At 40.7% G+C, this 25,944-nt stretch overlaps 2 protein-coding genes across 2 annotated transcripts; one reads left to right on the forward strand and one right to left on the reverse strand.

Annotated features, from left to right (window-relative positions):
- Positions 1–15,865: 15,865 nt before the first annotated feature.
- Positions 15,866–17,913, forward strand: tac3a (tachykinin precursor 3a). The gene is made up of 7 exons (XM_056386088.1): positions 15,866–16,122; positions 16,534–16,649; positions 16,741–16,840; positions 17,063–17,092; positions 17,183–17,236; positions 17,373–17,439; positions 17,774–17,913. The coding sequence occupies exons 2-7, from the start codon at positions 16,548–16,550 to the stop codon at positions 17,790–17,792; spliced, it is 372 nt and encodes a 123-aa protein (XP_056242063.1). The 5' UTR covers positions 15,866–16,122; positions 16,534–16,547; the 3' UTR covers positions 17,793–17,913.
- On the reverse strand, positions 17,641–24,831 carry c1galt1la (core 1 synthase, glycoprotein-N-acetylgalactosamine 3-beta-galactosyltransferase 1, like a). The gene is made up of 5 exons (XM_056386087.1): positions 24,588–24,831; positions 24,009–24,125; positions 23,188–23,442; positions 21,463–22,127; positions 17,641–19,374 (listed from the first exon to the last, which is right to left on the reverse strand). The coding sequence occupies exons 3-5, from the start codon at positions 23,396–23,398 to the stop codon at positions 19,030–19,032; spliced, it is 1,221 nt and encodes a 406-aa protein (XP_056242062.1). The 5' UTR covers positions 23,399–23,442; positions 24,009–24,125; positions 24,588–24,831; the 3' UTR covers positions 17,641–19,029.
- Between the last annotated feature and the right edge of the window lie 1,113 nt (positions 24,832–25,944).

The raw sequence follows: 25,944 nt of genomic DNA on the forward strand, positions 1-25,944 counted from the left end.
GCGTGGTGCTTTCTTTTTTGAAATGTTTTTCTTCAGTTTTGGCCAAGCTGATTTGCACTATAGATCTCCACTGCTGAAGAAAACAAACAAGCAAACACTGTTGAACAGTCTTCACTGCTCGATCAACCTAACACAACTGTGCAATCGAATTGTGTTCAATACAGCTGCTCTGCCATAACGTGTCTTTACACAGCTCAGTTTTTGGTGGCATTATCAGAAATGTTATTACTGAGGTTATAGTTAAAGGTGATGTGGTATTGGACTACATTATACCGACAGATGTTTATTGCGGGACCACTAATTATGACTTCAGCGCTAAAACCTATAATTTAATCAACATAGTGTCAACACAGACTGAACATTATAGGCTACATACAAGTAGACTTATTGTTCCTGATAAGCATACCTAATAAAGTGGACAGTGAGTGTATTTGGTATCCATAGTAACATTTTTTTTTTTTGAACAATTGAGCGTTTCACCAAGCAACATGCTTTCAGGCTCTGGAAGAAATATAAAGATAAACACTATAACTTTTTAGTGAGTCATCTGTCTCGGCTGCTGTCTGAGCAGCAGATGCAGCGAGCAGGAGGCGTAGCTAACTGATGCTGCATTGTACTGTCTGATGAAGAGCAGCATTGTGCTGTCTGAAGTGCATTGCTGATTTCCTGTAAGCAACAGCCCTCATATCATCCCCCGGGGACTCATTTGTTTCAACCATTCCTTACCACAGCCACAGCAGTTCTCTGCATCTTGTAACAAATACACAGCTCAGCCACTAGATGGTCCTCCTGTTACGACTGAGAATCAGCTCCACTTGAAACAATGCAGCATATGGTCGAGAAGAGTGGTTTATTCTGCACTGCATGAGCAGTCAAAATTATTTTCACATCAACATTGTGTAACACTGCAGCGCTTGGGATGTAATAATGAAGACGAGGACATCCAGTACTGATATGTAGGCTACAGTATTCATAATGTCCTGAATATATACAGTACATTAAAGAGAGCTGCCCTTTCAGCTCTGTGACTATATAGAATATGAAAGAAGAATACTTAGCCATGTGGCAGAGAGGAGCAGATTGGACAGATGGTTGCTATGCTCGACTTTATTGCCACTCTCATCAAAGACATCATAAAACTAAATGATCCATAGGGCAGGATTCTACAGCACCTTAAAGAAACAAAAATGTCACTACTCAAAGATGGATCTTCAGATGGTATGTAGTTAGTACTGAAGTACTGCAGTCTGTGGTTGAGAAAGTTTAATGCTGCTGACATATCCTTTATATTCACAGGCAAGTCTTACATGTTTGCATACTTGCTTGGAAATGTGGGGAAATGATTCTTATAGCCTACTTATTTGATTTATGTGAAAACATAACAAATAAGTATTAGTATCATTAAATATCATTTAAAGTTGTATTTTATGAAAACATAAATGTTTTTTTTAACTGTACATGTATGGTTAGGTTGCTTCAGATAATTATCACATGGCCCTTTTATTTAATATTTGTCAATGATCCTAAATCACAAAAATGATGGTTCTCAACATTGAATTTAAAATACCTCCACCATGACATTTTATTTTGCCAGATACTTATAAAATGAATTACTTTACTTTCAGAACAACACAGAAAGAAGACAGCAGAAGTAAAGTACTGTATATTCCTGCACAGATTCCGTGTTTTAATAGATCGCAATTCCTAAAAGCAAAAGCATAATGGCATGGATCTGAGAGGCAGACCCAGAAACTCTTAGAGAGCTCCATCCATCGACATGTGGCAATAACACAGAGAGATGGTTAGACAGGGATCTTCAAATGCAATCTGAAGAGGTAGAGATACGTACCCGCACTTTTCTCCAAATGGAAGTCTGCGCCTGAGAGGAGTGGGCATGTTATTCAGTCTCCCTTTCTTTCTTCCTCCTTCTGTCTTTTTTTTTTGCATCACACATGTTCTATGCAAAAAGGAAGCTATGAGACTGAGCTTTAATACTGATGTGACGGCAAGAATGTTTTTTTCTGCTTGTAAAAATACGATAAGATGTCCAGTTATTTGCTGATTTTTGGCAAGATTTGAACCCAAAGGGGAAAAAATGAGATGAAAGAATCCGGATTCAATTTGTAAATGACAAAAAAATGCTATAATTGCTTTCTGTGCCGACATTTCCAGTCTAATTCAGATAACACATTCTTTCAAGGATTGAATGAGCTCAGAGAATAAGAAATCTGAGGCATTTGCTTTGGAATTACAGGTAGACTATAGAAATCGAAACACAAAAGATAAGAACCCTCTCACGTTTACCAGGCATTTTCACATTGTTGAAGCAGTAAATTTTGTAGAATTGAACTGAACCTTTGTTGAAAGTATTGTATTGTGGGTGTAAGGGTACTATCTACCTCTACAACACCTACGCTGGCAATACAAAATCTTGTCTGCAAGAAGAATGAATACAGGATATCTACAGGATATTAGTCTACATAAATGTAAACAAAAAAAGTTTTTCCAAGCTTTTACGCATTAGAAAGAAAAAAGTCATGACAGCCCTTAATACTTATGAAATATCTTCTGTGCCAACAGTTGCGACTAACTCAAAATGTGTACACACTGTGCTGCATTTCAACTACAGGGAGAACAAGTGCAAGCATGTGATCGTACTGCAAATTGTCAAATCCCACAGAGGATACCATATCAAATGCAGAGTGGCATGGAACAGGACATCATCAGCACGAAAATATCTCTCTCTCAGTGTTATAGTTAAGGTTAATCCAGGCGTTTACCCTCCTGTCTGTCTCTACGAACAGGAATTGGCAGGTTCAGGTGCATCAGTGAGGAGATAATTAGTTCAGGCTCCACAGACAGTCTGGGAGGAGAGAGAGAGAGAGAGAGAGAGAGAGAGAGAGAGAGAGAGAGAGAGAGAGAGAGACACAGCACAGCAAACAAGTCTGTAATCTCATTTCCTTAACTAGTCACAAAATTGTGTTGAGACCAACTGTAGCACTTGTTCTTTTCATTTCAGCTTGTTGTCTTTTCTCAAATGCTGCATGTCATTATCAGTGTTTGTGAGGCTGCTCGGGTTGTGTTGTACCTGTATGTGTGCCCCAGAATTACACAGCAGTGTATGCTCATCATCATCTCAGAGGAAAACTGTTTCTTTTTATCAGATTTGCAGACTCCACTTCTTCTACCTCAGTTTCATTTGTGTTCTTTGCTTTCTATATTCCAACCACTCTCATCGGTCTACAGGCAACATCCTGCTGTGACAAACATTTATCAGCCCTCCCTTGGCTGAAGTATTTCTAAAGGAAACCTCAAGACACAACAGTAACATCTGAGGAGGGCATGAGATAGAGGGATCAGTCCTCTGACTAACATCTTGTTTTCTTCAGGGAAATTAAGTCAATGCTCAGCAATAACCAAACTCCCACTCAGGTCAAACTAAATAGCCACATTCCCTCGGGTAATATCTGTATATAAGGGGACTATGTAATACAGCATTGATTTAGGCGCACAAAAGTGAACCTAGAGCCTCCTATTTGTGTCATCAACAGCTCTAAAGTGTCAGCTCTTGCTCTCACAAGGCATCCTAGTAATGTCTCAGTAGTTTGAGGGCTGAGCTGACAGCAGCTAGATGGCTCAGTTGTGTGGGCATGGCAGCAGCTCGAGACAAAAGCCACAGTTGTGAGAGAATGGTCTGCAGTCCTTCATGCCAGAGTAGGCGGTCAAAGCAAATTGCCCTTCTGCACTGACGCAGCACAGGCCATGGCTGGAGAGAATCTAATTAACCGTTCTCAAGCAGTGAATGGAGACGTTTCAATAAGAGGAAAATTTACGGTGTGTCACATAGACTTTTGTCTTTGAGCAAGAACATGATTTTAGCAAAGCAATTAAGTGTACTATAAATTATTATGTTTATTTAAAGGTTTTTGGCTATTTCTACATAGTCTGCATTAGCATTAACAGCTATTTATATACTAGCCCAGAAGAAACGTTCAAATTTCATTGCCTTTCTCACCAAAAGCTGTCTCCAGCGGCGGGAAAGTAACCCTCTTGATTTGCTTCTATTTGTATCGCTTCTTTTTTCTTACTGAAGTTAGCATGCTAACCAGCTAGCCCCGGCCCAGTCAGACCATCCCATCACTTTCTGATATGGGAGTCACTGTAGCGCCCATGCTGCCCTGAAGAAGTAGCGTTGCTTCGAGGGCGTATTATAACCTCTTGTGTTGTAAATGCAACAATGACAGGAGCTCCTGGCAAATCTGGTAAGCAAACAGCTGTCAATGCTAATGTTGGCTAATCCTTTAATTATCTGTCAAATGTCAGGAAGTGGAAAGTCCAAACGTACAACAGGAAAAAAAATTAATTGAAGAGTAACCTGAAGGCAAATCTTAACAGTAAGACTGTTACAAATTCATTTTAAGTTGAAGTTGAATTAAGTAGTTAAATTAATAAAACATGTTTATTTACATTACGTTAATGAGAAAAAAAATGTTGATTCCACCAAATGCCTGTGTTATGTTTGATCATGGAGCAATAAAACGGTCTTGACTTTGTCAGTAACTTTTTTTTTTGACTTGCACAGGTGTCACTAATTGCATTAACGATGGCTCCGGTCTAAGTGACCCAGCCTTCTACAACAGTGTGACAGCGAGCCGGCAGGCACAATACTAGGACCCTGAAACAAAAGCATCTAAATGAAATTCTGCCATCATTCATTTTATTATTCACACTTGTGCCTTTCCTACTGTGACATCTCAAAAGTCTTGGAGGACCTAAAGTCAACAACTTGAATGCAGTCAGATGAGGCAAACTGCAACACTATATAAACTGACAGTTTGACACTAAAGCCAAATGCAAAGCAGATGCCGAGGGATATGACAGAATACGTGATTAACAGGGGCGGTACCTTTTTTAGCCACATTCAGACTGGATGACCAGGAGTGGCAGGTTTGCAACAAAACAAATGCAAATCAGACAGACCATAGGCAAAACTGAGAAAACATAGCAGAGGAGTTGTTGTTCATTTCTATTTTGAAATGTAGTTGTACTTATCTACAACTACCAACAACATTAGAAGAAAATATCACATTTACGCAACGACCCTCTGGTATTCAAACTCCTGCCCAGCTGATCTACTACTGTCCTTACTGTAAAGCTCCTTGATGATGTGATTACCCAAAAGGCACAGTGAGTCACAGATGTCCTCCCAAGAATGTTCTATTTAAATCTCCCACAATACATCCAATGTAAACCCCGGAGCATTTTCAGGAAATGATGGCGACGAAAACGATGGCGGGACGAGTGGGAGATGGGGGGAAACAGTGACACTGAGGCTTGATGGTGAGACACTGGATGTAATGTGAAAGATAGTGTGTCACCTGTAATTAGATGATGAGTTACTGACGGAAGGAAACAAATAATGTTGTCATTCAACGGTGTCCTGTTGTGACAGCCACTCACTAATTATCTTTCTGTCCCCTGACGCCGGCGTCTTGCTTTCCTTAGGTCCAAAGCAATATTCACTTTCACACTGTTGTTATCAAATATCACACTAAATATCATAATTGATAAACTGACTTTTATGAACAAGTGTTTGTCTTTGAGATGAAGTGTCTAAAAATGTAAGATAAGGAAAATGAGAGAAGAGCAAACCCGATGACGATTTCCTTAGGCTCCTACCAGATGAAACCAGATTATCACCTCATGGTTGTCTGCCTCCATCACTCAGACTAGTTTCCGGTTACATCTCTGATTGTCCAGAGTCATATGAAATATTAACCATTTGTGTGAAATTTTGTCATAATAACTGTGTGAAGTCTTGAGTAATGGCTAAAAAGTGTTTTATGAGGTCACGCTGACCTTGACCTTTGACCTTTAGCCAGTAAATCTAATCAGTTTGTCCTTGAGTCCAAGTGGAAGCTCGTCCAAAATTTGAAGAAATTCCCTCAAGGCATGGAGATATTGTGTTCACACAGCCAAAACCACATTTTGTGAGGTCACACTGATCTTGACCTTTGACTTTTGACCACCAAATCTAATCAGGTCATCCTTGAGTCCTAATGAATGTTTGTGCCAAATTTGAGGGAGTTCCATCAAGCTGTTACTGAGATATCGTGTCCACAAGAATGGAACAGACAGACAATCCGAAAACAATATGCCTCCAGCTCTGGCTGTCGCCGGCGCGGAGGTGTAACAGATTCTACCTAATCAGTGTGAGACCTTTCATGGTTTATATCTGTTTTAATGGAATCATAGATGCTCCCTCTTACCTCCTTTACATTCTGTTCTACACAGGTGTTTTCAGTTATTCCGGATGATTGCACCTCTGTTCAGGCTAAAGTTGGGCAGAGTTAAACTGGGAATAGACAGTTGGGAATTTGTCTTTTTGTAGAGGGAAAATGACACTTAATGGAACTTGATGTCATTACTAATGATGCATACTCCATTAAGTGCCCAAGTAAGCTAGCATGCTCAATATGAGGACCATGAAATTATAATTATGAACTGCACCTGTGTTTTTCCAATGGGATGTCAAAAAGGTAGTTGTGTCCCAGTTACATTTTATATAATATTCCTAGTGAGGTTCTTAGCATGTAGCATGTTCAGTGACAAAATTAAGTATGCTTTAAAACGTCAGTGTGCATACTTTAGAAGCATTTGACTTTTGAGTATGCTGCTGATGTACACTATTGTCCCATGATGCAATGCACAAGGGAAATGGAGGAGGTACTCCCACCTGAAAAACATTGAAATATTTTATGCGACGTTGGTGAGACCCAAGATCCATGCAGAACTTGCAAAATAAAATCAGTACAAAATGTTCAGAGGAACATTTGACTTCCTCTTTGTGAAACTGAATTGTCTGTGCATGGCATCCTGAATTTGCTATTTGGTGTTGGCTGTCTGTTGGCTGAGGTATTGCATTTCCTGGCACAGTAGTTTAAAAAGATTTTTTTTTTAAAAAAACAATAGTATAATATATGATTCTTAAAATACAATTGGTATGTAGTATGAAGCATGTGAGTGAATGGTAATAAGGTAAGGAAAAGACCACAAACAGTCTGTACAAAATCCTGAGAAGAGGTCTAATCAAGCAAATAAGTGGGAGAGTGGTGCAGGTGTACCGTGGGTATGTAAAGGTTTTAAATGTTAAAAGCAACTGGCCTTTTTCACAGCACAAAACCTCGTATTTGTATGTACTGTATTATCATGAGTGAATCACAGCACAATCATTAAAATCAGAACATGGCACTGTCTCATTATACAGTTGTGGCAGATTTATAATGAATTATGATGCATGTAATTATCAGATAGTGATGTATAATGAGTTTATAATGTGCTCCCCATGCTCACAATAGACCTTAAGTCATCCCAGTATCTTATCAGTTTTGATCAATCTTGGCCATCCCTGACATCCTCTGGCTCAGACAGCCAGTTGTTACAGTAAGTGAGGTGGAATAAAGGTGTAGTCCCTCCATCTGCTATGTTGCTGACAACCCTCTGTTAAGATGAACCTAAAACACAATCCATAATTTTACATGGACTGAGCAATTTGCCCTCATGTCTAGCGTGACAGACGTGGTGCCAGCTGTGTTTACCAGGACACCGTGTGTTATGAACGTAATCACTTTACCAGCCCCTGCCTGCCTGTTATGGATGGCACTTGTCATTTACAGAGGAGAGCCCTGGGCCATCAGTCATCTGTGTGCTCGAGTATGTGTGTGTGTGTATGTGTGTGTGTGTGTGTTGAGGGGGTGGTGCTGGTGGGGCTTTTATCTGTCTATCTGTCTATCTGTCCGTCTATCTGTCCGTCTGTGGCTCCATGGAAGTCAGCACAGTAAAGTCTCCTCACATATAATCACTGAACAGAAAAATAAATATTAATATGCCGTAAAACAAAATTCTCTGTTTTGTACAACTGAGATCTCACTGTTGTTCATGTTTCATGCTTCAATACACGTGCTGGAAATCCCCACTCATTCTGTAAAGCATGAAAACTAGAGAAAACATAAAGTAAATGTGAAAGCTTTTGCGTCTTTATGTCTCTCTAGATTTGTGTCTACAATTTGTAAATATCTTATTTATTACTCCTTTTTTTTTTTAAATAAAGAGTATTTGAGTATCTTCTACTATCTTAAATCCAACCTCCAACACCTGAAATGATTGTGATGTCATCCATGCTTTAGCTTTGCCTTCAAGAGAAGTACAACTGTGTTGATGTGTCAGGATTGATCAGTAGCTGACCCCTCATACCATGAAAGCAATAACAGCTGTTTCTTGAAGGTGATGTTGGCCAGAAAATTAGGTGAGCGCTCCATGAATAATGTGTTTCATTGACTTGGTCTCTAGTGAAAAAAGACAAAGCGGAGCACAAAAATGCCAGAAGGCATTCAAAGCCAAGTTTTTTATTGTCTCTGAAATTACCCCTTATGCTGGACTCACCTTTGGTCCAGTCTTATCATTGTGTCAATCTATAATATGTATTCTGCTTTGAAATTCAGAAATGATGAGCATACAGTGGACATGGGCCAGTGGTGGATTGTATCTAACATTGAACCTAATGACCATATTAGGAAACAAAGAACAAAGGACTGAAGCAACCCCCTCAGGAAATGACTGGGATGATTGCCATAGAAAAGACCTCAGATCAATGTGGCCAGTTGTATTTCCAGCACTGTCATGGGAAATTTTCAACATTGTCTCATGGGTATCTGACACATCACAGCTGAATAAAACATGTGCAGTTTGCTTGGTGTTTGAGTGTTTATATGTGTATTCAACATCTCTCCTTTAAATTTTCATGCTGTCATTACCTCACCCATGAACGCACAGTATGGTCGCACGTAGAAACAGGAGAACGCGCACGTAGCGGGGAAATCACAAAACTCCTAATATCAAATATTCAAAATCAATCAGTGGATGAATAATGCGACCGTGAACTGTTTCATGGTTTCCAATTTCTGTCTCAGTCGCTATGTTGCACACTTTGATCTTATGATTCCATAATTTCCCTTGACACAATTTTATGAGCAGGTGGAACAAAATGAAATAAGCAGCAGAGAGAGGTCATTTTCTGGGAACAGTCAGTCAGTCTAATATCAAGGTGTGTTGGAAGCTCAATTGCAATATTGCCGGCTCTTGTTCACACCGCAGTAATGAGCTATAAACCCTATGTTACATCTCCATCATCAACCCAGAAGTCCAAAAAACAGACACCTCCATCGTGGGTCCAACACAAAATATCAGTCAAGAGCCTTGTCTACTGCTCTCGAGATGGTTATGACTGTGCCAGAAGAACACATCTTTTGGTGACCTACTGCAAATTCCCACATATAATAATAAAGTTAGTTTGGCAGCTCAGAGGCCAGACCGACAACTTATTGCTGCAGGAATATATACAGACAAATGGTCAAGTTGAAAGCCTGCAGCTGCACCAAGACACAAAAACAAGACAATAAAACAGCGGAGCAAATTACCCAACAAGTCATTGAAATTTAACAGCCACATAAGTTGTTTGTTCATGCCTTCCAGAGTGACACATAGAGGTGGTTTCGGATCTGATGCCCCTGTCAGCAGGACGACACACTTTATATATTCCTCTCAAAACTGTCGGATTGGGTTGAGGCGCAAAAAGGTCGAGGCAAACATGGTTGGGGGACCTCTGCCATGGTTACAATAACAAACCCTGATTTTGTTGTTTTACAGTTTATAAGGTTAAAAGCTCAGCATCCAAATATCTGAAACAGATTAAGTTTCATATTCTTTTAATAAGCTACAAACCAGGAAGTAACGGCCAGAGACAGAGCAGGTCCTCCACTGATCACAGGGTTGGCCGTTCAATACACAGGTTCTCCTCTCCACATGTCAAAAGTGTCACACTGAAGCCAAAATGACTCCCAATGGTTAGGCGTGCACCTTGCATTTGTAGCTTGCTGTCACCAGTGTGTGAATGTGTGTGTGTGTGTGTTTATGTTTATGTTTTTGAATGACAGGCAAATTGTAAAGCTCTTTGCAGAAAAGTGGAATAGCTATTTACCAGTGAGGGGATTAAAGTGGTCAGTTCAGTGTGAGGATGTTAAAGATTCATGTACTGAACAACACGTCTACAACAAGAGTGTTTTTTGGGATAATTAATATTGGCATTGGTTGTTAGCCTTGAATTTAGGTTCAAGTATGAAACAGGGAAGTTGCTCAAATTTTTTTATAATAGCACATCTCTGCCTCTCACTTATTGTCTGTTCAGCTATCTACTACACACTCACTGGGCACTTTATTTGGAACACACCTCCCTCATTGCTAGTGTTCATGCTGTTTTTCCTCTCCCTGCTTCTTGTTTGTCCCCTGTTTCTCTCTCTCTCTCTCTCTCTCTCTCCCTCTCTCTCTCTGTCTCTGTCTGTCTGTGTGTATGTGTGTGTTGGTCTGGGTGTGATTCTGTGTTTCCCTCCTGCTGCCAGTCCACCTGCGCCAACATGGTCCTAACACGACAGCCAAACTTTAACTCAAGTTTGAATTTGACAAACTCATGTTTGCCTGAACCATGTTTGACTCTGTTTACTCGTGCCTAAAAGGTTATATAATCGTCCTCCTCTGATCTCAGTCTGCTTGTGTCGGCCTACACTCTGCCAGTCTGCCTTCCAGCTGGCAGTCCTCATCAGCTTCACAATGAAACCACTTTTGATCTTCAGTTTATGTTCAAATCAAACATCAGAATAATGAAAAATGTGATCTCTGAGGCGTGATTATTGGTGCCAAAAACAACAAAAAAAAAACATTTTGAGAGAGGCCAGAGGAGAACGGTCGCACTGGTTGGAGCTGGTAACTCAGATGACCACTCTTCACAGCCGCGGTGAGCAGAAAAGCATCAGAATGCACGTTTAACCTTGAGGTGGATGGGCTACAGCAGCAGAAGAGCACATCAGGTTCCTCTCCAGTCAGCCAGGAAGAGAGATCTGCAGCTTCAGTTGGACAGTCGGAGACTGTAAAGATGCAGCCCGGTCTGATCTATACTGTCATAATATGGCATCAACAGCATGAATCCTTGGACCCACCCTGCCTTGGCTCAACAGTCCAGGCTGGTGGTTGTGATTGTGGTGGTGTAGCGGTGTGGGGAATGTTTTTCTTAACACACTTCACCTCGCCCCGTTTGCTTTTGATTACAGTGTTACAGTGGTTACCACTCTTCTTGGCTTATTAGAATGTAAGACTGTGGAAATCACAAACACATTAGGTTTATTACTGAGGCTTTTGAAACAGCATGTCGTTATTCAATAAGGGTTATTAACCGATATTAATGGGATTATCATTTTGATTGGGGTGCAACACAAGGGCAAAGGCATTGACGGATGCGCATGATGCTCAATCTGGACATCCCACGTTGAGATGGACTTAAATAATTTAGTGCTAAATGACAACACACTGCTAAGAAACTAACTGTTCAGAGACATGCTTTTGCTTTAGCATTAATTGTTCAGCCTATAGGCTATGGTGTTAATACACGGCTTGCCTTCGGGAAACACAAGGTTATCGACACCGATCTGTCCCTGTATGTGGGCTATTCTTCTTACTATAACAATTCATTTTCATACAACTACCAATGAATACTCTTTATTCTGCTTCAATTTTACTCTGTAATTACCCTGTATTTTACAGTAATTCCTGGTAATTATACTACTACAATTTTTGTCTTTATACTGATTTTACTGATTTCACTTGACTGTTATTTCTTGGTCATTTCTTCACAGTATTACAGAATTACTACATAATTAACAGCCTGTAAATGAAAGGGTTACCATGCTTGGTGAGTATATATTTGAGGGGTTTTCAACTATCATACTTGTTGCATCTCCTTGCTGTTTGTGCAATGGCTGCTGCTTTGCAGCTCCTTCATCACAGAGTAGAATCCCACAGCAGACGGCTGCCTCAGTGTTAAATACCATCGATAAACAATATTTAAACTGAATGCAAAGGTTTGCTAAGTCGAAAGGTTTGGAAAGCTGGCAGAAGATTAATGAAGGGAGGGCAGAGGAAATAAATCTACCATGAAGCGACCATTACATCTTGCCATTGCAGAAAATGGGAGGCATTCAGCACCCCACTGCTGAAAATCCTCATAACTCAGTTATGTTGTATGTTTAATAATAAATTGTCACATTAAAAAGCAAAACCCTTTGTCAGAAAACAGAAATTCTGCAGCAAACTTACAATGCCCCCTGTTCATCTGATGCACAACACTGAGTCTGCTCAGGATAGAAAACATATTTCTAGAATTGAAAACACAACAAACACGAGTGTTTGATTGCACCATAACTACAGTGCAAATCACAGCCTGTGTATTGCGTCTGTGACAAACGGGATGCTAATGTGTTTTCTGGAGTATTCTCACTGCCTGATGAGTAGAAAATGGGCAATACTGTCTCAAAACAATCCTCCAATCTTAAAAAAGAGAGATTCATGAGCCTAAACAGCACAGACCCGAGTGCAAACGATCGCCACTGAGAGAAAATTAGAGGGAACAAAAAACTTTTGACAACGGGGAAGCAGAAAAACACTTTTAGGAGCTCTTTGGAAAACGATGGGGGAAAAAAAGAATGACTTTGGCAACACAACAGCAACAGTTCCACATACCCGCTGTGGTCAAATGCAAATAGACTTTCAAAGCATATCAACATCCATGCCAGTCGTAAAGGAACAGTCTTCAAATTAACATTTAGATGGAAGTGACACTTCTGGACCTTCCAAGTCAGAGATCAGGGAGGAGTGGGTGGAATAAAAAACTGCATCCATCAAAGTCATTTTGCATGCCCCGAGGAGAGGGAGAAGTACATTCTAAGTTAAATTCCCCCATTAGATTAGAGCCCATTAACTCAATTATTGACAGGTGTGCCTCATGATCTAACGTTGAGAGGCCTGGAATCATCGTCTAGATCGGCTTATTTTAGTCTCCATGTCGCCACAAGCAACAGCAAACAGCAGGGATGGCCACTGAGTGTGTGAGGGACTGTTTTCCTGTTGACTGTGTTCACACATGCAGAATCCCCTTTGGACTTTCTGGCTAGAGATTCCAAGCTGCGCATCCAACCCCAGCCTGTCCACAGATATAGCTAAATCTACACCCTGTACTTTGTCGCACGTCTTTGCAATCTCACTCTCGCCTCTCGTCCTTGCCCACTCTCTTTTTTTTCTCCGTCTCCCCCTGGTCACTCATTCTTTCATAACGTCTCTCCCATATAAGGGCTGTGGCGTCACTGTCTCCTCTCAACTCCAGGGTGGAACTTACTTTATCTTGTCCCTCTCAGGCCATGAAAGCCTGCACAAATGGATGACTGGCAGCTCCATTAGATGGGAGAACAGAGGGAGAACAGTGTGACTGTACTCCTGCTGCTCTCCTTCGCCAGATACGCAACTATAGAGGAACAAATTTGTATTCTCTTGTCCTGACACGGATCATACAACAAATTGACCTGCCGGGCTGTTTTTCAGTTAACCCGGCCTTCTGCAGATTTTTATTAATATTTTTCCTTCTATGTTTCTCTCTTTGTATATGTTCCACCGCAAGGTTATGTCAATCTATTCAACCTGTTAATCCAGTAATTCAATACAGGTGTAGCAGGATAAATGGGCAAAATCATATAAGGAAACTTTTAAATTAGGGGGGGATGCAAGAAGGGGAACAAATCTGAATGGGAAAATGATGAAGCCCGACAACATTAAATAAACTTTTTACATTAAATCATTAGCAAAAGAAGATACAAATGTTTTCAATTGGCCAACTGACTGATAGTCACACTACTTCGCATTAGACCTCAACATCGTTTAAATTTGTTGTGCACACTGAGTCATACGCATTCATATCAGATGATCTCAGCATGAAGCTGAGCTGTGCCTTTTCCCTTTTGTCTTCCCTCATATTGGTCCATCTATAGCCACCGTGGGCTACCTGCTGTTACTGAGCCAACCATGAAAGTCCTGCTGACCTGTCAGGGAAAATACTGTCCAATCGTCTTTGCAGCTGTCTGCAGCTCTGAGGGGAGCTCATACATAGTGGGAGTGCTACCGTTTTCATTGTGAGGTCAGGAATGAGTGACATCCAAATGCAATACAGGCAAGGGTGCATGTGATTTTGTTCAGCAGTCCGCAGGGCATGTACCTGTGACGTATAGGAGGACATCCATCCAGCCCTGCAGCACATCCAACCCAATATCCATTTGCCTTTCAGTGAGATGAGAAGCTCCCTCTGCCCTGGCATGTTGTGGATAAACAGCCCCTGGCACTCTTTCCCTGTGCACTCTGTTGGTCCAAAAACAGGGTCGCTTTGATTACCAAGAGATATATAAAAAAAAAAAAAACTCATCAATAATGTAAAAATGCAATTAATGACTTCCCCACTTCTGTCAGATCTCCCATCCCGAACCCCTGCACTGCTGCATACACCTCACTTCACCCCCGCGCTACTACATACGGGAACAGGACAAATATGGAAATGGGAAGTCATTACTAAAACGCAGCAGTGTTAACCTTTTGTGAAATGCACCATTTGGATTTTTGCCTGGTGCTTTGTTGTTGGTGTCATAGCCTCCTCCATGAGGCCTAAGTCTCCAGAGGCCACAGCAATCTGCAGCAGTATCTCCTGCCTGTTCACAGCTATGATCTCAAACTTTGCTTTGCTGAAATATTCATGCTTGTTTGCATTGTGCATGTGCGCACAAACATCAGCATAAGTGTAATTGCTTGTGTAATTGCAAGAAAAATGATAGGTTTGGTATGAGCACTAAATTTGAGTTGTTTTCTGCTGTTGCTGATGTTAGGAAAATACTTTTTTTTACGATACACTTAGATTTGTTGATTTCATATGATGCCTTTACTGCAATGTCAGAGCAACTAAATCCTGTAGCACCGTTTGTTGCTGTATAAAACACTATCACACCATCGGTGCTTATACATGTTACAAGACAGACATTTCATCTCACCACCTGTCAGAGCGCTTTAACAAAGAACAGATTACAGCAGCCATGGGAACACTTTCAAGAGACCCTCAGAATCACGTGTTACTCATTGTGTCAATACTGGTATGAAGATGTGTCTGTCCAAACGGCACTTCTGGATTTTAGTCATGACAACTCAGCGTGTTTGTCTGTTCAGTGGCTGCACTGATAACGCATGCATTTACTGCTTGACTTGTGGTTGTAGCCAAAAAATAAAATGAAATAAAATGAACAGATTTATTTTATTTTGTATGCAACAAAAAAACCACAACATTTCTTAAACCTTGTCAAATATTTGAAATTTAAATTAAATTAAACCCACACAGCATGTTGGCACATTAACTTGTTATTCTATTAACTAACCAAAACCTATAGCTACTCAGGTGTAGATGCACAAATGTTTTTTTTGTCTCACATTTTGTGTTTGAACGAGGGCAGTCAATAGCAAACACACAGCTGTGTAGCCTGTCTAGCCACATTAATCACCATCCTCTACAGTGACATGCAGAGGCAGCGGCTATCTATATAATTACTTCCTAAAAAGATTAGTATCTTATCAGTGACCATGTCAACTGGTCAGTGGGGTGGAAGGGCACCTAGAGGGGCATGTGAGTCTGATGGCAAAGAGATGGATAAATGACACTTTGAACACAGAAGCTCAGGTTTTAACTCAAACTGTAAGATAAACTACAATTAAAAATTGTTGTGTTTATTTGTTCCCTTTATATCCAAAGCCAACTGAACTCAATTGTAAAGAAAATTTCCAAATATGTTCAGGGATGTGCTTGAGTCCACTAACCTATGTCCTCGTGACGTTGCCTGGACTTTTTTTTTTTTATGAGGGTGTGTGTGCGTGCGTGTTTAGTAGGGGGCATAAGCTCTCAGCAGCAGCATCATGACCACCAATAAGTAGACTACGTAGCGCTCACCACAACGTGATATAAGACCTGGTACCCCACCTACGCTCCAGTTGCTGATTGGCGTTACGCAGGTATCCAGTTATTATTTATTAGCCCAAAGCCTGGACGTCTCATTTATCCTCACCGGATCTCACTGCAGGATCTATCCGTTCCCACTCCACTCCGCACCAGGGCGCACGCAGCTGACTCTTTTACCAAATTACCTGCTCGACAGAAATCAGGTAAAAAAAAAAAAAAAAATGCACATTTGAATGCTTAACGTAAAATGTGTGCGTATTTATTATATTTTCAACAGTTTCCTCCTTTTATGGAGAAGTGGATTTAAGGTTTATCACGACTTTTTGGAGAGGGAACACAAAAGGATTGAGTGAAATTATTGGAGTCATGTCTTTATTTCTATGATGGATGTGTGCAAGATAATTGAAACAATAATTTACTGATTTTAATAACAACACGTTCCATGAACTATACCTTTGTAAACCCTACACCCGCGCGCTTTTACGCACCAATTACGCAGCGAGTTACGCGCAACAGGTACAAGTTGTTCCTTGATGAAAATGCAGTTTTCAGTGATGTAGGCTAGTTGCCCGTAAAGAAGCAACAAAATGTTGATTGTGAATATCCTTGCACAGGTGGTGCTGAGAAAATGAGGAGAGGTTTGCTACTGGTGACTCTGTTCCTCATCATGAAACTTCGCTACAGCCAGTGCAGATGCGAGGAACCCGGATCGCGCAGATCACCTTCAGATGTAGGTTTCCTGACGCGTAACGACCGAAACCATGTACGGAAAATCTTTATAACAGAAACTGATGTTTTCTTTGTGCTTCTCGTAATTGCAGCAGACCGTAGGCTTGGACAACCTCAAGCGGAACATTCTGAAGAGGTATAGCGATTTGGATTATGACAGCTTTGTGGGTCTGATGGGCAGAAGAAACGCCGGTGAGTCTTCCTTCCGACTGACGACGAGCGATAACATTCATGTGTTTATGGTAGTATTAATAACAGTAGCAATGTTAATGATAATGACTAAAAAAACAAACACAAAAAATGTTAAGATTTTGTGTTAGAAATTTCTTAGATCTAGTCAGGATTGTAACCTGAAAATCTCCCACAACTTGTTTCAAAAAGCTGTTATTTTTCCTTTTTTTATTTTTTCATCAGATGCAAACACTGTACAATCACCCCAAAAAAGTAAGACCTTTGTCATTTACCAATGATACGATAAAGCGCTTGCTTTCGTTGGAAAACACATCGTTAAACGGTTCTCATTCTTCTTACTAGGAGAAATGCACGACATTTTTGTTGGCCTCATGGGAAGGAGAAACTCAGAGCCTGGTGAGTGCGGCAATTTACAAGAGTCAAATACCCACTGCAGCCCTGTTGGCTGATATGGGCGTTTAGAGTTAGATTTCACAATGTCTCTGATGCTCATCATACGGACAATATATCTTTCTATTGTCTGCTCTCACAGATAATGGTCCCTGGAGGAGAGAGTATCCAGAGAGGAGAGGCATTTTTCTCAACAAGTGCCGGCTGAGGTCAGTGCCTTTTCTGTTTCACTCAGTAGATGGAACATCACACACAAAGTCTCCACGACTTGAAAAGACAAAGTTAACACTGAGTAAAGGATTAAAACCATATAGGACAGAAGAGCTTCTGAAGATTTCTGCTGTTCCAAGGTTTAATGTGTTAGAAGCACTGATGACTCAAATGACTTTTTTTTGTCCTTTGTGACAGAAAAAAAAAAAATTTCTAAATCATCATAAAAGGCCAGTGCACCTTAGTTTTACTGTGTATTAAATAATTGATTTTGCACATGATGCTGATTATACATTATTGATTATATAAATGTGGTGTATTTGTGTGCTGCAGGTTTCTTCAGGGGCTGTAGACTGAAACAACTCATCTGGCTACAGTGACAGATCACAGAGAACACAAACAATGAATGAAATGTCTGATGGAAATGATTAAACCATGATTCACACTGTAAAACTGCCGGCTGGCTTATGAAAGTGACCATAAACTTCACAGATTGTATTTGCTTTACCTGAAAACAAAACATAATTAGAAGTGAAAGATGATTATTTCTTTTTCATGTTATTTCTGTTTCTTCAAAGTTCAAAATAAACATAATTTTTTATACATAATTTATTCATTTAAAACATTGGTGCATTTTCCTGAAGCTGTTTATGAGTGATTCTTCAAGCCTGGCTCCAGTGCTCAGTCATGTCCAATCACGCCTGCTACAAGAGGGAAATCATTGGAGTTCTGTATAATAATGTTCATCAGAGGCTACAGTGTTTCCAAACAGAAGCACAGAGGGTTTCGAGTGCACACTTCCGCATCAGAGCGTCTTACATCTTTCGAAGCTAAAAACAAGATCTTTCACAGCACAGTCGTTCTCACTGAAATAAACATATCACGATTTGCAGAGGATTTAAAAATTACATTAAAAGGCAACATGCAAACGAAGATACAACGGCTCTTTGAAATGGATTTCTTGCATGTTGTTTCAAAACAACGGAATAAATAATTAAAATTAAAAACATCAGCAACACCAGATATAACATCAGAAAAAACATTAACATCAGAAAAATCAGAGGGGCCATAAGAGGCTATATACTTTTCTGTTGCTCTCCATTTGAAAAAACGTTTTGAAAATAATGAATGAAATGAAAATTAATTTAAAAAAAATTATGAGCTTATTTCATACATCTGTCACTGCATTTTTGGCTCAGATCAGGTACTTGTTAAACACATTAAAATAAAATTCTATCCGGCTATTCTTACATCACTCCAAGCGAACATCTGTGACCGTGTAACATCACAAATGCACTAATTCTGACACTGATGATGTCAAAGTTAATTTAAGCTAAACCAAGTGTTCTTGTGAACTTGGATGAAAATAGCGGAGCCATTCTTAGCTCCCACTGAATCACACTGTGCTGGGAGCATACAGTGTCATACTGGCTGTGGTATACTGTGTCAGAAAAAAACACCGTTAGCCAAGACAGTGGCCATGATAATAGGTCTTTCTCACTGAGTGACAGTAGCTACAAGTGTTTCTAACGTAGATTCGTCAGACACGTCACAGTTAAAAACACATTCGGCCTCATCTGAACACAGGATCAGTGCCGTCTACCATGTGTGACTGCAGTCCTGTTCTCAGCGAGGCGCGAGTTCAGATTGTCTCTCTCTCCTTCCTCTGTCTCCACTTCGGTTTGGTTACCATTAACTGAGAAGGCTGCAGTTGTGAGACTCCTTCCATCCGTCACCTCTCCAACCCCTTCAAATCCCGCCGTCACGGTGGTCTGCGTGAGAGCGCCGAGGCTAAGTCCCTGGCGTAGGGACGGCCGGTAGCGTGGCCTGTAGCCGTACGCTCTCAGGTGGTAGGTGTAATACTCCAGTGTGTACATTAGTTCTGCTTCCACATAATGGAACGATACTGCCAGGTCGGAGCAGCACTGTGGACCCTGAGGAAGAATAACACACAGATCACACATACAAGCAAAGACAAAAACATGCACGTCCACACATGCACATAAAATCCAAGTCAGAGAAAGATTCAGAAATATATATATTAGTGTACACTGTGCAATATGACATTTTCAAAAGACGCTATAATTGTAGTATAAATAATTCTGAGGCATTTAACAAACAAAAATATATATAAACATTGTGTGGCAGCCTCCATCAATCACCAGACTGAAATCTGGTTTCACAGGTTTCATTGCTCAACTGAACTCTGCTGCACAGCACAAAAAACAACAAGAAAAACAAGACAAAACAAACAAAACAAGCACCAAGAATCTCACTGGCATGAGGAGCTTACATTGTTGAGATGATTAGTACAAATTCAATCAAAAAAATCTAAAGGTGATTTTCTCCTGTATGAAAAAGGTACATGTAGCACATCTTCTTTGTTGCATTTGTTTTAAGGATTAGTCATTATCTATGGTTTAATTTTTTTTTTTTTTAGACACACTCATTTCCAAAAACAGGCAATGAAGTAAATTGCGTCTATGTCCGGCACTATTTTCTGTTGTGGATTAATACGCATTTTGTGCACTAGTGAGCATTTTCAAAAGCAGGACAGTGTGCAGGGGGCTCACTCAAGAAAAACAGCTGTGCCCATGTTCATTGCGGTCAAGGCTGATAACCAGTGCGACACTGTGACTCTTTCGTGCGTATTTAAAAGTTTTTTGAGCAACAATGGCGGTCTACGGCGCAGAGGAACGACATACAGTAAAAATCTGTGTACGTCAGGTTTTGGCTACATAGAAATACTTGTTTGTGGGAACAATGCGTCGTTGGCCTTTTGCCTTTTTGTTTCTGTTTCACAACAAGAAGAATATAAAATATCACCTGCCTTTTTATAAATTGCAATATGCTGACAGTTCTGAAACCACAAATTTCCATTTCTACAGTCTGATTAAAAAAAATAATTACTCTAATATTAAAAGTAAATTTGTTTCCTTGTTTTCCTTTGAAAGACGGGACAAAGCAGCTTCATACACTGGCAGGCTGTATCTGACAGGATCAGTAATGGACCTGTCTCATTATAATTGCAAAGTACAATAAATTAGTTGCATCATCAGCGACAAATTGACCAATTTTCCTTTTGTTGACAGGATATTGTCTCTACTGCATTCATCTACTTTAAAATGAATTCATTTCTCTTTCAATTCACTATGCGGAGGTCAGATACAGAATTCAGATGAGCCAGGTAATCACGTATTCATTTATTTAGCTATTATCCCTCTGATAAGTGATTTATAGCAACACCTACATTTTGTTTATTTCATCAAAAACTAAAATTAACAGTACACTGTGTTGCATTATACTCACTCCCGACTGTACATTTCTAAGATGTACACTAATGATATTAAAGGATTTTCAACTCACCAGTTCACGCCCTGGTATTTCTTCCTAGCCTGACTTGCCCCTCTCTAATAAGACTAATCCGCACCACAGAATGTCGTCTTACTTAGGAGCTATCCGTAAACCACTCGGTGGTACACACACGTGGTTTTACTGATAGTGCCACTTCTAGTTGCTTTTTGACATTTGTCTTGGTTGGCAAGCTGTGGCGGCTGTGGCTCAGAAGGTAGACCATTAATTTGAAGGTCGGTGGTTGAATCCCCGGCTCCTCCAGTCAGGGTGTCGAAGTGTCCATGGGCAAGATACTGAACCCCACTTTGCACTTCATTGCTGTTCCATCAGTGTGCGACTGTGATGTATGAATGTGGCAAGTATTGTAAAGCGCTTTGAGTGGTCAGTAAGACTAGAAAAGCACTATATTAAAGTGCAAGTCCAGTTACCATCAAGCTCACAGTGAAGATATAGACTATTAATCTGGGGAGGAAGGGCAGTATCATATGCAACAAAGATCTCTGGCGAGAATCAAACTGGGAATATTGCACTTACATGTTATGCCTCTTAACCATCAGTCCAATGGACGCTGCATTTTCAACACTTTGAGCACAGATATGACGTATAGGTTTCACAACTTTTTTTTTCCAACTTACACTGTAGTACCAGAGAGAAGTGAAAGTACTTGCCTCAACAATTGGGTAGTAACAATAGCTCCAGTACCAGAAGCTTTTGGAGAACTTGCCAGTCAGATGGTGCTCTGGCACAAACGGATGGAAAGTTTCTCTCTGCAAAGTGTCTCTCGAGTCCCCGGCCACAACCCCCATCTTCTCCAAACACTGCCCCAGCGCTAGGTCTTCTACAGGGGTGGTGTGTGTGCAAACTTTGGTCCGAAAACCTTCCACAAATCTCTTGAGGGCCTCTTTACTAAGTACATAGCCTGCCCCTCCGCTCATGTAGCCTTGCTTGGTGTAAGGTTTGAAGCGTTTACCAAAGTAGATGGGCTCTTCGGGGGTGTGGTTGGACAGAATCCAGCGCAGGTTGTCCACCACCACATAGGTGTCGTCGTCCGCTTTTAAGAACCAGTCTGCTTCATTCGCATGGTGCTCGTACACGTAATGGAAGGCTCGGATGGTCTTCCAGTAGAGCTGGTCGCGGCCCTCCTTAGTGCCCAGTCCCACAGTGGGGAAGTCTGGGTCCTCCACAGAGCTCATGAACACCACCACGTTACAGTGGCGACTCCAGGTGGCCCTGACATGGCGGGCCCTGCTCTGCAGGTTGTACGGCCCTGTCATCACCCAACAGAGAACACGGACCTTCTGGTACAACACATCTGCCACCCGGCCGTCTTCATCTAGTAGGACACAGCAAACAGCACAACACATAACAATGTTAACTAGCTTGCAGTGGAGCTTTTGTAAGTGTGGCTCTACCAGCGAGGCCCAAATTATACTTCTCTGGGTTGCATGTATTCGAGAGTGCAGATACATTTACGAGGAAGTTTCTTTTATACTTGTTAGTTGTAGATCTACGTTTCTTTTCAACTTTGTTTCTAAAAATTGTAGACTCAACCACTCAGCTTGCTCGCCACACAGGTCCGCACATGCGTTCACACCCTTCTCTGTGTAGGCCTGACGTTTATCATGCATCTTCTGGGAGACATAATTCCGCCATCACACCACACCACCCTGGCACTCCTCACACATGAGCATGACTTCTACCTTCTGCTCTCATCCATTCAGTTGACTCCACATTCTTCTTGCGTTTTATCCCTTTTAATGCCTTTTTCTAACTTGCTATGAGCACTCTCAAACCTTTCATGTAAGCAGTGCAAATGACCTTTTCCTTCAATGTGCGAAACCCCAGCTCAGGAAACCTTGAACAACATTCCTGGAGCACTGTAGTACAGCTCTAAATGCCTTGATGGATTAGCAAGAAGAAGGTACTACACCATATGTATATGTACATTTTTATTCAGTTTCATTAAAAACTGATTAAATGAAATGTGTGGACATTGCGGTGGAGTGGTTTCATCCCACTGACTGAAAGGCAAAATTATCTTTTTGTCCTCTGTGTACATATCCCTCTTTTACCACGGCTACTTCCAAACCAATGAAAGCATCCAAGCTAATAATATACACCTTGTCTGTGTTTATCATATAAATGCATTTCACACATCTTATCTATCAGTCTGTCACTCCACAATCACTCACTGACTGTTTGAGCCAGTGCTGACATTTAAGCTAATTACCCTAATTTATATACAGAACAAAGACAAGATAGATCTAATAGAACAGTAGCAAATTTTGCATAATTAAATATAATGAAAATACATATGAGGATACAAGGTTTTATTTTACTTATGCTATGCTTGTCATGCATATACTTTTTTGACACAGTGATGTCTGGAGCACCTGCATGGTGAGGGTGGAGCAGGTTGATGAGAGCAGCTCCCTCTTTCCTCCAGCTGGTTGGTCTCTCCCCCACCGTTGTGGCTTTTTCCTGGGCCTCTGACAGAACAGGGTAGCTCCTCTCAAACCACACCTGGCGCAGGAAGAAGTAGACGCTGCAGGCCCCCACCAAGAAGCCCAGGGAGAAGGCCCATCTGGAGCTTGGGCCCTTCATACTGACACCCTCTCCAGCACTGCGACGTCCCAGTTATAGCATGTCTACACAGAGCCGCAACAACACGCTAGGATCAATTTGATGTAGTCCAACCTGAAGTGCGACTTTAAACTTCCCCCTTCAACATTTTTTTTTTTTTTTGTATTATCTGTATAAAGCGCATGAGTTTGAAAAGACTGTGCAAAGTTGCACATTGGACTGTGTTATGTAATCATGAAAATGTTTTAAAACCTTCATGGTGACAGAAAAGGTTATAAACTCCATGATATCTGCACAGCAAGACATGTATTTGATGTGTGCATTAAAAAATGCAAAGCTGCAATGTGGTGTCAGTGTTAGCTTTCAGTCATACTGGATATACTGTTTACACCCAGACTGCAACACATTTTAAGCATTGCTGTCTGGGGCTCAATCTCCTCATCTACATTTACTTCAAAGAAACTTTACTGCCACAATACAATTGGACATGAAAATATAAAAGACAACAGAGACAACCTGTCTCACAAAGCAAGAAATAAACATGTCTAGACTTGACAGTTGTTGGATGCCAACACTGAACTAATGACTGTAACTGTGAACCAAATCATTTTAGCCTGAAAGTAGGACTTACTGTGAAGGAGAAAATGTGCTCCAGTAAAATGGTGCTGTCCCACTGATCACTGTTTGTGGAGAAGCTCCTGGGTTTGTCTTGATGACATCATCACTCATGCCTCCTCCTTTGGCTCAGCTGTAACATTGATTTAAACAGATACATTTATCGACATGGACTTCAGTGTCACTATGTCACTGCCCAAAAAAAAATGTTTTCATTTGACTGTGTTGTCTCACGGTGAGGTTAAATACCTCCAGTTCGAGACAGATGTTAACGATTAACATGACAAGGGTTGTTTTTTTTTCTACATTAACTCTCCACGCGCACTGCTCCCCTTCATTATCCTGACGAGAAATAAGAATCAGGCGACAAATCCAGTCACCCTGATCGAGGCATTACATCCGTTCAAACCTAAAACACATGACAGACTGCTTTGACTGCGATGTAAGGCCATGTGGAGTCCAGATCTGCATCTACAGGCTACACCACGTTGTCTTTGTACACAACCGCCGCTGTGTGTGTGTGTGTGTGTTTGTTTCCAATCAGCTAAAAACATAATTCATTTTATGTATATTTTCGCTTGTGTGTGTCATTTACCTTTGCTGGTAGATGAGTCATTTGTGAGCACGACATGCTTGCAACTCCTGAAGCAGCGGAGAAAAAAAGAAAAAAAATCCCGTTTGTGAAAAAGGAACAGGCCTGTTACAGCTGCCAGTCATATCGTCACGTGCTGGTCCCGACGTATTGTTTCTGACTGACGTCTTCTGTGTTTTGAGTCGCCAAATAAGATGATTAGTAAGTGGGAAGCCGGTGCACAGACTTACATTCTTCTGCCTCACGGGCTAAGCTTTGAAAATGCGGCCTCTCATTGGCTGGCTGCATGTGACGTGTAGAGGAAGCAGCTTTTCACCTCGTCTCAAACGCATTAACGGCAATTAGCTTATAGTTTGATTAAATGCTAGATGCATTAATTATGATAGTTGTAATGTGTATTTTAAATGATGATCAGAGAGACCATGAAAGAAATACAGGGTAAAGCAGTTGCTCTATCAATCTTGGCCACAGGGTGTCACCCTAACAAAGTCTACAATATTCCCATCGATCAGCAGCTACAGTTATAATCAATATGTGTCAATGTAATGCTTTAAGGACCAGCCATAGACTGTGTTAAAGCAATCCAGTCTGTCTGAGCAGCTGGAACACAAACACAGTCAGAGGATACGCACTGTCATATCAAGACAGGATTAATATTTATCAATGCATGGATGGATGATTCCATAATAAAGATAGAAAGTGAGCTTGTAAAACAAATGATACACAATAATAAAAACAGAAACAGATTCATCATAGCTCATACCACATCGACCCATACACCAGGATTGTGCGGTGTTCCTGTTGAAATGGCAACATGAACGGTAACACAGAAGTAGAACTGGTTAACCGGGAAAAACAACTATTACACAAACGCGTAGAACAAGGTCAAACTTAATTTGATCACAGCAGCATATTTGCGAGGAGAACATTCTTTACTCTCCAAAATAAGTGTGGCAGGTAACAGCAGTTCATCTTGAATTAATTACTTAATCCGGATAACTAATATGCAAATGTTGTTCATTATCATTATCAGGTTTTAAACTTCCCCATGTGTAAATTAAACACTGGACCATGATAAACTTTTGCAAATATTGTGATGTGACAAAATCAATCGAAAAACTTGTGTCAAATTTGTTGTGCACAGTTAAGGCCAACTGAAATCAGGCCGAGCATGTTATTCAAACGGATGGTGACTTTAAATTTGTTCTGTGACACTGTAAAGTTTATTTTTTGCTTCCTAAACACTCAAACATGTAGGTGCTTATTTCAGAGTGTGCTTAGAAGCGTTCTCAGGACAGGTCCAGGATCACTGGACACTGAAAACTAGTTCATCAATTGTCTATTCTAAATCTGGAAATAC

Source organism: Seriola aureovittata, chromosome 9, assembly GCF_021018895.1.
Source record: "Seriola aureovittata isolate HTS-2021-v1 ecotype China chromosome 9, ASM2101889v1, whole genome shotgun sequence".
Taxonomy (NCBI): domain Eukaryota; kingdom Metazoa; phylum Chordata; class Actinopteri; order Carangiformes; family Carangidae; genus Seriola; species Seriola aureovittata.

Bases quoted from the DNA above. Each gene is read 5' to 3' on its own strand.
- tac3a (XM_056386088.1), top strand. From the start codon at position 16,548: ATGAGGAGAGGTTTGCTACTGGTGACTCTGTTCCTCATCATGAAACTT. The intron at 16,650-16,740 runs GTAGGTTTCCTG...TCGTAATTGCAG, and splicing joins CGCGCAGATCACCTTCAGAT to CAGACCGTAGGCTTGGACAA. The intron at 16,841-17,062 runs GTGAGTCTTCCT...TTTTTTCATCAG, and splicing joins GATGGGCAGAAGAAACGCCG to ATGCAAACACTGTACAATCA.
- c1galt1la (XM_056386087.1), bottom strand. From the start codon at position 23,398: ATGAAGGGCCCAAGCTCCAGATGGGCCTTCTCCCTGGGCTTCTTGGTG. The intron at 22,128-23,187 runs GTGCTCCAGACA...GTGTCCTACTAG, and splicing joins GCTCCACCCTCACCATGCAG to ATGAAGACGGCCGGGTGGCA. The intron at 19,375-21,462 runs GCAAGTACTTTC...ATTCTTCCTCAG, and splicing joins GTTACTACCCAATTGTTGAG to GGTCCACAGTGCTGCTCCGA.